General features: G+C 28.8%; 1 protein-coding gene across 1 annotated transcript; it reads right to left on the bottom strand.

Moving 5' to 3' along the window:
• sage (salivary gland-expressed bHLH) lies at positions 1-5517 on the bottom strand. The gene is made up of 3 exons (XM_065502724.1): positions 4890-5517; positions 402-534; positions 1-326 (listed from the first exon to the last, which is right to left on the bottom strand). Exons 1-3 carry the CDS (start codon positions 5515-5517, stop codon positions 77-79), a joined length of 1011 nt encoding a protein of 336 aa, XP_065358796.1. The 3' UTR covers positions 1-76.
• Between the last annotated feature and the right edge of the window lie 8955 nt (positions 5518-14472).

The raw sequence follows: 14472 nt of genomic DNA, 5'->3' as shown, positions 1-14472 counted from the left end.
TTTTATTTTGTACTCAAAAACACTTTATACTTTCTTTAATCTTTGGTATTTAACTCATAAACACACACATTTATCATCACTCCCATTTATCCTCACTATTTGGTATGTAACCATCACTCCATGTACTTCGGGATTCATCTAAATTTTCAAGTTTATCGTTGTTGTCATCGAAGGAGTTGCATTTATTATGATTTTCAAAGCGATACGCATGCGAACGTCGTCGCACATTTAATTCGGTCAAGTATTCCACAGGTGTTTGGTGATTTGCATCAGACGTACTATCTTTAAGGGTTTTTTGTAAATGATTTATATAATTGATGGCTATGCTGAAATGAAAGAGATGAACGGATTATTTCAATTAGTTTTCTTCGTTGTCATAGAAATAATTGTGGATTTCTTACCGTAAACTTTCTATTTTGGAATATTTTTTACCATTTGGTTTTGAAATTGGTAGTTTCGAACGTAGTAGATCGAATGCTTTATTCATATCACGCATGCGTGTGCGTTCTCGATCACAGGCAGTCTTTTTGTAGTCTAAAAATGGAAAAGTTTAGAAGGATTAGGGGTTTTAGCAATTAATTTGGTTTTAAATGTTTGTCAAAACTATGTGGAATCATATCATTACAGATATTGGATGCAAATTTGGATATGAAAATTTAACTCACAAAAATAAGTCAAATATCTCTTAAAACAAGTTTTCACCAGCTAAAATTGCGTGCAGATATGTATCAGTACTTATCAATATCATAAATGCCTTATTCATACCCTAAATTATGAGATCGGCCATAATATGGTATGGTCTGTCTATTACATGCTATTCTTGTGACATTACTAATTCAAATAATGTGTTAGAATCAGCAAACCTACGGAACCAGTCAAATAACTAGTTATATATCAGTTAACTTCTTTTTAGGATTATTAAACTATTATTGTTATAAAGTAAATAAATTATATTAAATGTCTGTCTATATAAATTTGAAAATCTTAATTTCGAATTAAAAAATGCCAGCAATTCAATCCATAAAACCATTTCCAATAAAAAAACAATTCTCCAGGTTCATTCAATTTCGTGTATTTGAATGGAATTCTTTAGTTGTTGAATGAAATTATTTCGTAATAAAATTCATTCAATCTTTATATTATACAATTTTTATACCCACCATCAAAAGATAGGGGTTTGTTTGCCATTTGGTTCTATGAAATATTGGTCGTAGAACCAAAAAGTATATATATTCCTGATCCTCATAATATTCCAAGACGATCTAGCCGTGGAAAACATGATAGCGCCCAAAATCGCCAATATCGGTCCATGATTTTACCTACCACCGATTCATATGTCCCCCGGAATACTGTTTGATCAGTCATAAATATGTTGATTGTAAGGCAATTTTGATAAAATTTTGCAGAAATTATGGACCGATCCACTTTCTGTGAGGATCGGTCCATAATTGACCATTCATATAACATAATTTTCGACATAAGTCAAATTCTGTATAGTTCGGACCATAACTGATTCAAGTCCCCATAAGAAAACAACATATTGATGGTGGGTATACAAGATTCAGCCGAATATAACACTCTTACTCCTTGTTAATTCAAATCCAAACCAAATTGAATGAAAATGTTTTTTCCTTATTAAATTTGTTTTGGTTTTTAATCGTTTATAAAATTAATTGAAAACTACTTTCTAAAGCCTATTCGTAATAACTAGATTTGAATTGAAGAACAATCCTTCTTCAATAAATTTTATAATTTGTATTTTTTTTTTTTTTGAGTTAAAGAAAAAAATTCGTTTTATAACAAATGAATCCTCAAAGGAATGAATTCAATACGTTTGAAATACTAAGGAATTAAGCATATGAATTAATTCGTAATGAATTTGTAAAGATATAAAATTTAATTAAGAATTAATTCTTTCGGATCTTTGTTTTGGAATGATTTTTCTATCTATGATTCTTCTAACGATTAAAAAAACTGTTTAAATTCTACAAATGTGCAACATCATTTGAAAAGCTTTTTGGAATACGCTGACGAAAAGAAACATTGCATCAAGGAGTCTTAGTTTTCCTAGGGTATATTGCACAAATATTTACATTTCAAATCTAATAAAAAAATACTATTAATTCATAGGCTTAATTAGTTAGTATGTACTTAAAAAGTATTGAATTCATTATTCATAGAATTAATTCCTTGTTGTATCATTCCAGTTTTTTTTAATTCAAATCCTTTACAAATTCAAATCGATTGCAAACAGGCAACCAAAAACAAATTAAATGAAGAAAGATATTTTCATCCAATTTGGTTAAGATTAAAATTAATTAAAATTTAACCATTCAAAGGTTGAATGAATTTTATTATGAATTAATTCAGTAATAAGTCAATTCTTTTCAAATAAAATACTTTGAATGATGCTAAAGAATTCGATTAGTTGGAAAAGGTTTTATGAAATGAATTGTTGATATTTGTGTAATTCTGAATTAATGAATTAAGCTTTTTAAATTAGAGCATATGTCAAGATCTTTAAAATAGATGTTGGATACAACTTCAATTAAACAAGTCATTATTGCATATTTTAAAATTAGTGAAAACAACCAAATCCGAAGAATCTTCCTTAGTAGATTACATTACATTTAATGGATCAAGGCTTGAAGTGATAGCCTCTTGCAGAGTATATGGCCATAAACAATCTTTTAAATCTATATAGTTCCAATAAAAAACTCCGTTTTTTATCAACATTAACAAAAAAGAAAGTTTCTTGGCCATAATTCTGAAATACCATGCTTTCTTTGATTTAAAAAACTGCAATAATCTCGACAAATGCGAGATGTATGGTCACTTTATGTATGTATATTAGGGTGGCCCTTAATAAACGAAAGTTGGATTTTACTTGGAGTCTCACCCTCCAGTTTGTTGAACATTGGTAAAAAAAATCATCCTGAAAAAATTTTATGTAAATCGGTTGGGGTTAAGACGTGTGCCGCAAGCCCTCTGAAGTTTTGAGATGCATTTACAAGGAAAAAAATTTAATTTTTTAAGTTTTTGTAAAAATTTTGCCATTAAAAAATTACTTTTGCAATTTAATTTAATTTAAAAGAATTGTCGCTCTAATGAGACATAAAAAATATAAGTTGGTCACAAATTTTAAAGTTATTAAAACTTCCCCAGTCCATTAACGTGTCTCAGGCCACTAGAACAAGAAATGTAGGAACAAAATTAATATACAAAATTATATACGTACGATTAAGGATATATTTTAAGTAAAAATTAGCTTTTATTTTAATATTTCTCAAAATACACACAGTTACTAAAGTATACGTACGATTGACTTTTTGGGCTTTTTTTAAAAAATCTATATATTTAAAAATACAAGGCCTAACTCATTCATTCACTCACTCACTGATTCAAAAGTCAGTCGTACGTATACTTTAGTAACTGTGTGTATTTTGAGAAATATTAAAATAAAAGCTAATTTTTACTTAAAATATATCCTTAATTATTTGTATATGAGTTTTTATCGCCGTAAGATACCGTTAACCTACTCGCAGTTTAGTTTTTCCGTACCTGCGATTTAAATTTTGAGATTTTCGAGAAAAATATTTTTTTGTCCATATTTAGGAAAATTAGCCCAATTTCCTTACTGTTATGAATTTTAAGTAAAACCTATTCAGAATATTATAGTCCAGGTAATTTTAAATGTAGTCTGAAAGTTTTACTGAAATCGGAAAACGTTAACCCTTAAATCGTGAAGGTCAAAGGTAAAATTTTTCAATATTTGGAATTTCTAATTTAAAGAAAGCGAAATGTTATTTATTTTTGGGCCGATTTTGATGAAACTTAGGAAAAATATAACATAAAGTCTAGTATTTATAATAACAGCACAAAAATTAAAATTAACCCTTAAAGGCACGTGTGGTTAAAATGAAATTCAAATTTTAAAATCACGAAATATCAGTCAATATGAATGTTGCTAACTTTAATGTTTTTTTATAATTAAATTAACTGAATGATTCAAGTTATTTTTTAAATTTTATAAATACTAGACTTTATGTTATGGACTATAATATTCTGAATAGGTTTCACTTAAAATTCATAACAGTAAGGAATTGGGCTGATTTTCCAAAATATGTCCAAAAAATTATTTCTCTCGAAAATCTCAAAATTTAAATCGCAGGTACAGAAAAACTATAGGAGGTATAGTCATACTTTTTTCATATTTTAATTCCCTATTATATTCTTAATAAATCCCATTGTGATGATCAAAAAATTCTGAAATTTGTTTAACAAAAATTTTAAAAATTTGAAAATGGAGATTTGAAGCCGCCGTTAAAATTTTTTTATTTTTTTGGTCATACCTGCGAATAGGTTAACGGTATCCTACGGCGACAAAAACTCATATACATACAAATAAATATGGATATATTTTAAGCAAAAATGAGCTTTTATTTTAATATTTCTTGAAATATGTTAATTTTGTTCCTACATTTCTTGTTCTAGTAGCTTGAGTGAGACACCTTAATGGCCTGGGGAAGTTTTAAAAACTTTATCATTTTTTTACCAATTTCTGTTTTTTATGTCTCATTAGAACGACAATTACGTACACACACATCTATTCTTTTAAATTAAATTGCAAAATTAATTTTTTAATGGCAAAATTTTTACAAAAACTTAAAAAATTGCATTTTTCCATCTCAAAACTTCAGAGGGCTTGCGATACACATCTTAACCCCAACCGATTTACATAAAATTTTTCAGGATGTTTTTTTTTACCAATGTTCACCAAACTGGAGTGTGGAAAATCCAACTTTCGTTTATTAAGGGCCACCCTAATGTATATGACACTATCGATCACTTTAAAATAGTTTATTAGTCCGTTACACGTTTAAAAATACCTTTTTCACTTTGCAAAGCTTTGACCTTCCATGAAGGATTTGCTTCTTTACTGATCGTGTGCTCGCGAGCATCCGGATAAGACATATAAACCGGTGGTGGTACAATTTCCGTTGTCAATTTGGTATTAAGTTCTGTGGGCGTTATACTCGTCAGCGGTGTTGGCGTCGACCAAGTATAAACTGTTTGTGGTATGTGCACCGTATAGGGCACGGTATTCAAAGAAATCAGTGATGTTGAAGCGTTACACTGATGAGATGGATGTGGCAGGGTTTGATGTGTAGTCGCTGTTGTTCCATCGTTATAAGAATTATTGTATAGTAGTGACGAATCTGTGTGGTAAGTGTGGGAGTGTGTTGGAACACTTATGCCATAGACATTATTTAAATGTATGTCCAAAGGATAATCACTGGCATAGGGCACTGAGCTTAATTCTGTTGTAGTGGCTGTGACATTCGAACTGGCACCTAATTCCAACAGAATAGGTTTTTCACTCTCATTGTCCGATTCGTCGTAGTTGGTACGAATATCGTTTGCCGTACCGTCGGCATTTGAGGTGACAGTTTGTACTAGAAGTGCATTGGGAGCCATGGTTTCATTGTGGAGTGTGTCATGTAAATGATCAGTCATGTTGTTTATTATTTTGTTATTAACTCTTGTTTAAAGTAATTTACTTATTTTCTAGTTTTCTTAATACTTATTATATTTTATCTTTAATATCACAATTTTTTTATATTCAAATAAATTTAAAAATTTCACTCTTTTGTATTTTTATAATCGTGACGTATGTTATTTTTAAATTCCCGCCACTTGACCTGTTTAAGGTTCAATGTCTCTTAACGAAATAACTGTAACAACGTCTCCAGTTGCGTACTTTAAAATATTACTTTCGTTTTCTTAACGTTGATCCTAAATATTTGTTTTCTGTTTTTCTCAAAACGTGCGTTAAAAAAGTAGAGCTTAACTTCAAATTGTTTAATGATACATTAAATATGGATAAATACTAGAATGTATCAGCGACGATACAAACTCACTCATACAGTCACTCAATATTCGTTAACTGAACATTGTTGACTCGTTTTCCTTACTTGTGTAAGACTCTCTTGTCACTCAAACTCAGGTGTAGTTTTTATTTTATATGTACATACCTACATACATATGTGGATGCAGTGATGTGACAATAATATTTACTTAGATATCGAATAATGCGATAGGATAAAAGATTCGATAGAATTAATTCTTAATTCAATTTTTAAAATCAAATAAAATTATTCAATACAAATTAGTTTATAGGCTTAATTTATTAGTATGTACTTCAAACGTATTGAATTCATTCCTTCGATAATACTGTCCAACAAATTGAGACTTTTTGATTGCAACAGAATAGTGACCCTATAATTCTGAAAGAGCATGTTGAGTATATCATTTTTGTAGAATAAACTTATAGTCCAGCTGGTCTGAATTTTTTTTTACAGTGGGTCAAAGTTTTAATTTTTTGATCGAAGGGAGCATTATACTAACTGAAAAAATTTTGTAAGTTATTATCTGAGAGAATTCTTATGGTCAGAGTTATATTATGGAATTTTATGGGGATCATTTTTGTGGAAGCTCCGACCCTTTTTTGAGAAAATCAAAAAAAGTCCTTTCAGAAAGGACATTTAAGGATTCAAAAATTCTTCGAAAATTTTTGACGGAAAATTTCAGTGAGGTTCGCCAAAGATACCAAAGTTGTAAATAAAGCTATTTACGCTTAATCAGCAAAAATAACTCTTGACCTAAAAGTGATAACCTGCATTTGTATGAATGTTTTTTATAGATCTTCTCTAGGACTATTTATATTTTAAATATCAGCTCATTCGGATCATAAATAGATTTTTTGTGATTTTTTTAAAAAATGTGATACCCAAGGTGGAGTTTAATTTTGCCAATTAAGCGTAATTAGCTTTATTTACAACTTTGGTATATTTGGTGACCCCCACTGAAATTTTACGGCAAACATTTTCGTAGAATATTTGAATCCTTAAATGTCCTTTTTGAAAGGACTTTTTTTGATTTTCTCATATAACTCTGACCATAAGAATTCTCTCAGATAATAACTTACAACATTTTTTTTAGTTAGTTAATGCTCCCTTCGATCAAAAAATGAAAACTTTGACCCACTGTAAAAAAATTCAGACCAGCTGGACTATAAGTTTATTCTACAAAAATAATCTACTCAACATTGCCTTTCAGAATTATCTGTTCCAAAAATTCTGTTCCAAAAATTTGTTGGACAGTGTTATTAATTCTTATTGAATTCTTAATTCTTATTTATTCTACAAAAATTATATACTCAACAAGCTCTTTCAGAATTGTAGGATCACTATTCTGTTGCAATCAAAATGTCTCAATTTGGAAGGAATGAATTCAATACGTTTGAAGTACTTACCAATAAATTAAGCTAGAGGGTTAAGATCTTCCACAAAAATGATCCCCATAAAATTCCATAATATAACTCCGACCATAAGAATTCTCTCAGATATTAACTTTCAACATTTTTTCAGTTAGTATAATGCTCCCTTCGATCAAAAAATTAAATCTTTGACCCACTGTAAAAAAAGTTCAGACCAGCTGGACTATAAGTTTATTCTACTCTACTCAACATTGCCTTGGACAGTGTTATTAATTCTTATTGAAGCACTCTAGTTTTTTGTTATTCAAATTCATTACAAAAAATACCTAGAACTTTAGGCAATTTTTTCAAGATGATTTTAATTGGAGAAACCATAAAAATGTTACTATGAGCTTATTAGTGCTTATTACTACATTTTAAGGGCAAAAATAATAGTTTAAACTGACTATATTTAATTTTTTTTAATTGGTATACTTTGCAAAATTGCATGTACCTCAAAATTACTTCCGTTTTATGTCACGTACGATATACCCTTATTTCACTCGATAATTTTGGACCACAATGTTTCGAAAGAACTTTTTATTATTCTAAAATATAGTACCCTCGGAATGGAACATAAGACCAAATTATTTTTCAGATACTCTTATTTTTGCAAAATATATTCTACTCTATAGGTGTACAAATGTCACGTACGATGACATGTAATTGACCATACTTATGTAAAATGTTAAGGAAGTCGTCAAAAGGTTAAATCCAAAAAATCATTAAAATCGACCCAGCTGAATAAATCACGCCAATAAAATAGATAAAATTTGATATAGTTCCGTTCCTTGATTAAAATTTCGAATTTGGCTGATATGAAATACATACATAGGTCTAAACTTTTTTCACATTTCAAATAAATACCTGGAATAAAATTGGGTATATTTCGGATGCTTTAATATTCATATAAATATTTTGAGTAACTGATTTCTTATAAGAATCGATTAAAAACGCTAAAAACACTATATTTTTAAGATGAAAGCCACCCACTATTTCACACATACACTCACTAAACACTTTGAGTGAAATGATACAAAATGCTCTAACATTTTCTCAATTTTACACCAGGCGATCTTTTACTCCACTTTGGACGATAGTTAATTTTTTTCCATGTTAAGTTTATTATTAATTACACTTGTTTACACGAATACTTTACTATTTATTTATTTCCATTGTTACATCAATCATTCATCAACAAGAAAAGGAATAAAAAAACACCAACAGCAACAACCTTTATAAGAGATCTATACAATATATAGGTGGTATAGAGAAAGAGTCTCCATCTATCGATCGAGTGACAAGTGTGTATTAGTATGAGTATGTGCAACTCAGACATGACTAAATAGAAAACAATTGCAGCAGACGTGTGTCAACAACAATAAACAAAATAATAATAAAAAGTATTTTGCCACAGGTATTCCCTCAATCGAAAACCAACAATAGGTGGCAATGTAAATAATCAACATCAAGTGATGTGATGATGATCATCATCAGCATAAAAGTGGACTATTACATTTAAAACAACAATAAAAAGGAACAATTTGTATTGTTCTCTTTTTAATGGAGTGTGAAACTGTCTTTTATAAGCATAAAATTTGATGACATTTTCATTTTATTGATAATGAAATTAATCTTATTTGTATTATTCGTAAAATAAAATTTATACATACATACATATTTCAAATAATTTGTTCTTGGGTATTTAATATATTTCGTTTTGATCTTCTTTCTACTCCACCTCTCTAGACGAGTATTAAACGTTTTAATCGTATTTATCACAAAATACAACAAAAAAATAATAATAATAAAGTCAACACAAGTGTTTTCCATTAATTGAAATTTCAGTATTTAAGATATGGGGAATATTGAGGAAACATTTGTGTCCAATCTTAAAGGTACTGGAGGGCCCCACTGTGTGATATATGTACAATACATATGTACATTAGGGTGGCCTCAAAAAATGTTGTAGCTGTTCCCAACTACAATAAAATAAAAGTTTAATTCATTTTTAGATAATTTTTATTCTGGGTTCAGTATTTGGTGACCTAGATCAAAGGAGAAAAATGTCCTTTTTTCAAGGTTTTAATGATTTTTTTTCTAAATTTTTGAAAGGCGCTTTCAATGCCACATCGATTTTTTTTTAACTTATTTTCTTTCCAATATAGATGCTAATAGCTATTAATTCATGAAACTAAATTTGCATCTAAAAATATATCTTAAAATATATGTACATACTAGGGTTCTATAGCTGAAACAAAAAGTCGACTTTTCGACTTTTTCCGTTTTTTCAAAAGTCGACTTTTCGAACTTTCGACTTTTGGACGAGTACTTTTAAAAAATATTAAAATCTTTGAAATCGGATGGGAAACAAAAAAATGGCACGTGTTTAAAAATTTCACATGTCGAAGGTACCCTACTTTGAGCCCCTGGAGTATTTGTACCGCCCATTTTAATGCTCCTTGGCTACGCCCACGTTAAATTTTATCCCGATCGGACCAGACGATTAGAAAAAAATTTCGATTCTGCCCCACTGTGCATTGTAGGTCCAATATATACATCGTTCCAATGGACTTTGAAATATCTATCATTGGATATCCATATTGTCTATATTAATGACTTAGTAATTCAGATATAGATCAAAAATAGGCCAATCATGTTTGTAAGTTATTTGGGGGATACGGATTTTTTATCAGATTTAGACTATATTCGGTAAACACATACATTCCATTTCCATTTTTATTCTTTTAAATCTCGAAAAACTCGCAATTTTATTCACGATTTAAACTTTTATTAAAAATCAAGAAAATTTACATGGTACTTTTAATGTTATGAAGCTGTTGTCGGAAATTATTGATTTAAGAATCATTTGAATGATAATTATATCCTCTCCAGACTAGCCAAATTAATTTGTTTGTAATATTTTTTTAATATTTAATGAAAACACTTTTTTCATAATTATCTTTCAAATGAATCTTAAATCAAAAAAAAATCCGGCACCAGCTTCATAAGTTACGAATACACAATTTCTTTATGTTCGAGGATAAATTTTGTGTTTTAAATTCTTAATTACTTAAATGCCAATTACTTTACACAATTATTTTCAATTCAAATAATACATTTTCTTTAATAGCACCAACAATGTAATTAATTATATTTTATTTCAAAATGCATCAAAATTGAAGAATATTTCTTTTAAATACTTCTGCAGTTGTATTTTTTTATAATTTCATATTGCAATATTTGTTCAAATGTATTTGTCAAATAATTATAGCTACAGGTATTGAATTTCTAGTTTAAATATTTTAATTATTGAAAATGACATAATAGAGCAAAACTTTAACTGAACAATATTTACGACTTGTCTGAGTATCATATTCAGCACTAAGAATACAACGAAGTGTAAATATTTGTAATAAAAAAATATAGGTCTGTAGGTAAACAGAATTGTATTGGTCAATGTATTTTTGAATGGACAATGTCATTGTGAAATTACAAAAAAAAACTTTTTGTATTCAAATAACAATAAAATTCTAAAATTGTTATTTTTGAAAATTTATATTACAACTGATTTCTATTTAACACTACTTGACAATTCTCAATCAAATTTTAGCACATAAACTTAATTCATTCTTATTGAATTAATAGAAAAATTTTTTTAATAATCACAAAAAATATTAGCCATTTTGGCTATATTATATAAATATACTAAATATTTTCTACATTGTACAATTAACAGCATTTACATACTAAAAAACTATTTAAACACATAAACTAAATTGTTATTTTTGGAATTAGTAATTTCATTATTATTTTCAAGTAAACCATCCGTTAAACATTTTTAGTACTACTTGCTAATTACAGTGAGGCCTCGATTATTCGGGAGTCGATTAACCGGCAACAACAATTATCCGGGAAAGTAAAAGAAAATATTACCTCTATTATTTGGGATTATGAGCATAATTTTTTTTTCGATTATTGTTGAACAATCCAACACGATGTGAATAAAACGAAAAAGGGGAATTCCCTCGATTACATACGATGATTCGCATATACATATTTACACGTGTTTAATTTAGAAATTTGAGAAGTGCGAGAAGTGTTAGATATTGTTACGTTTTAACCTTTTCAAAACGTTGGTTTATTTCCTTTAAATAAACCGGATACTTTTGATTGCAAATAAAAGCCGTTTAGTAGTTTAAAAATTGTAACAACTCTTTATTTATTTAAAATGTACAACAACAGAATTAAATAGTCACTCAATGTTTTTTTAATACACGTTTATAAATTCTCAGAATTACAGACACAATTTATAATGTACACGAATTTACTTGAAAAACACAACACACTTAAAGGCACTCAGATGATGTTTATTCGAAAAGCGTCTCTGATAAACTCACCAACGACTGCAACCTCTGCCACTATTTATAACACTGCCATCTGCACTCTAGATTGCTCTTTAACTGTCAAAGTTCGAATATTCTAAATCATACGCCATCTGTGGTGTACTTTCCACAATGTTCTTTAACTGAATATTCGAATTCAAACAGCGTTGCCAACTTACGATCAATGGTCAACTGAAAGCTTTAATTTAATAATGCCCACAGATATGTTACAGTTTGCTATTACAGCACTGTTATTTGAAAGCATTATGCTACTTTTAAATCAGCCCTTAAAATCGTTATATTTGAATTCAAGTACAATTTCGTAACAATATTATAAAAAACAAAGTGATTCTGTTGGCTTTCGAAATCGAACAACGTTAAAGACTGCTGAAGAACCAAAAGTAGATTTTGCAGTTTATGAATGGTTCCGGAAGGAACCAGTTGAGAGCAGTTTGGCTTGCCATAATGAAAATTTCATAGAATGGAACAAGGCCTCAAAGCAGAGACTAACCACATTAGTTTGCGTTAATACTGCTGGTACACACAAGCTTATACCAAGAGCTTTAAAAAATGTTCATGACATTTCCATAAGGCCAATATAGAAAGAAGCTTGGGTAACACAGCAACTATTTTTTGAATAGTTTAACAATAATTTTGTAGCAGAACTGAGAGAGCATTTTAAGAAAATCGGTCTAAAAGATGATAGTAAAATCATTCTGCTATTGGAACGTTATTATGAAAGTTTTTCCACCAAATTGGACGACTTTGGATTAGGGAGCTTTAAATGTCATTATCGAAAAACTATATATAAATTGTAAACCGTGAAAATTGATTATCCAGAATTCTCTCGGCCCCGACCATTCTGCATAATCGACGTCTCACTGTATATCCGTTTTCTTTAACTATAAACAAAATTATGTACTTGTGCTACCCTGTGTTTTTAATGCCCTCTTCTCTATTGCTCTCTGTCCAACTAATATGTTCATGTTGCAAAGTGTACATATGTGTCTCTTTCTATTCAGCAAATAAGCAGAAAACTAAACAAACTAGCATGGTTGTGATTCAATGTAGTAAATCATATAAAATGTGCGTTAAATTGAAAAATGTATATGAAAAATATAAATTTAATTAAAAGCAAAAAACATAATTTATTAATTCATAAAAAAAGAATTGAATATTTTATGTCCTTTGCTTTAACTGTTTTCTTCAGAATTTAATTAAAATCTTGAAGGTTTTGATTCCATAGTTACAATACCTATTGATTTTGTTTTGGCTTCTTCAGATTCCATTAACTCCATTCAATAAAAATAGTAATTCTGTTTATCCATTTTAAATTTCTCAGTGTTGCGCTTATGAAAACCAAAACTTTATTTTTGATTAAAGAATTAAAAATATAAACAAATATCAATCCACTTTAAAAAATTGGTCAATCATTTTTAAATATCTTTTTTTTAAAGACTTTATGACTAATATTTCTGTAACTCTGAGACCATTCAAACGATTAGCTCCAAGCCGGTTTCATTGGAAAGGAAATATCATGAAGATGGTTTTAGACAACTAAAATACTACACCGAATAGACCTAATCTATTCGTAAATCCGATTTTCGAATTTTCTCACACAAACATTTTTCTCAAATTTGAACTTTTGGGAGAGCGAAACCAAAGTTTTAGTACTTTTTGTATCCCATATCCAAGAAATTTAATTTAAATGGAATTGTAGTCCTTCTAAAAAAATTCAAGTGGACTTTGGCACTCTTTAGAAATTTGAACGTATAAGGGGTGAAATTGATCCCTCTTTGTGGTACATTTTATACATTAATCTATATATATAAAAATGAAATGGTCCATGTATGTAATGTCATCACGTGAGAACGGCTGGAGCGATTTGGCTGATTTTTTTTTATTCCATTCGAAATTTTCAGGTAGAACTCGGAAATACTTTTTTGTGAGTCCAGTCAACTGTAATAAAAAAGCTCACTAAAGTATGCAGTACAAATTTAGATATTTTATTTGCAAATAAATAAGAACAGGTTGGTGTGCGTGGGTTGGAGTAACTTGAAGAACTAACATTAGTAAATGCTACCGGGCGAAGCCGGGGCGATCAACTAGTATAGTATAAAAATTATTATTATCAAATTCCTCTATTAATAAAGAATTTTTAGCGTAGTATAAAATAAAGTGCTTGCAGAATAAATGTATGAAATATATCTATGATGCATTTCAATAAACAAATTCGGATGTTTGAAATGGTTAGAGTGATTAGTGTAACTTAAATACCAATAATATGTATAAGCGATTACAGATTAGATTTTTATCCATCAACCATACAAACAAGAAGAAAACCATTTAAAAAATAAAATAACATGTTAACATATTTTAATCAAAAAACCACTATTTTTTAGAATTTTTTCTAAATTATTATTTATTGCTAGCTGCATTCTAAAAGCCAATGGTTATCATTTTTTCTGTGCAATAAATAATTGCATTTTGATTTAATTTAGTACCTTTTCAGTATCTGACTAAATAAAACTAAATAGTACTTAGTTTTCCAACAGTGCAGAAAAAAATCTTCACATACAACAATACATACAGTTCTATTTCTGTGGCTGACGTAAATTTTATTTTTCACTAAAAAAACAAAGTGTAAAACAAACCAACCCCTCTCAAATAAAAGTTTAAACAAGTAGGTTTTCATTTAAAAAACAAATAATGTATTGACATAATTGCCAAAAAAAAAAATAGAAAAAACAAGTTATTTAGAAATCTATC

Source organism: Calliphora vicina, chromosome 1 (assembly GCF_958450345.1).
Source record: "Calliphora vicina chromosome 1, idCalVici1.1, whole genome shotgun sequence".
Taxonomy (NCBI): domain Eukaryota; kingdom Metazoa; phylum Arthropoda; class Insecta; order Diptera; family Calliphoridae; genus Calliphora; species Calliphora vicina.
The sequence above is the reverse complement of the archived record's forward strand: the minus strand, read 5'-3'. Positions and strand labels throughout refer to the sequence as shown.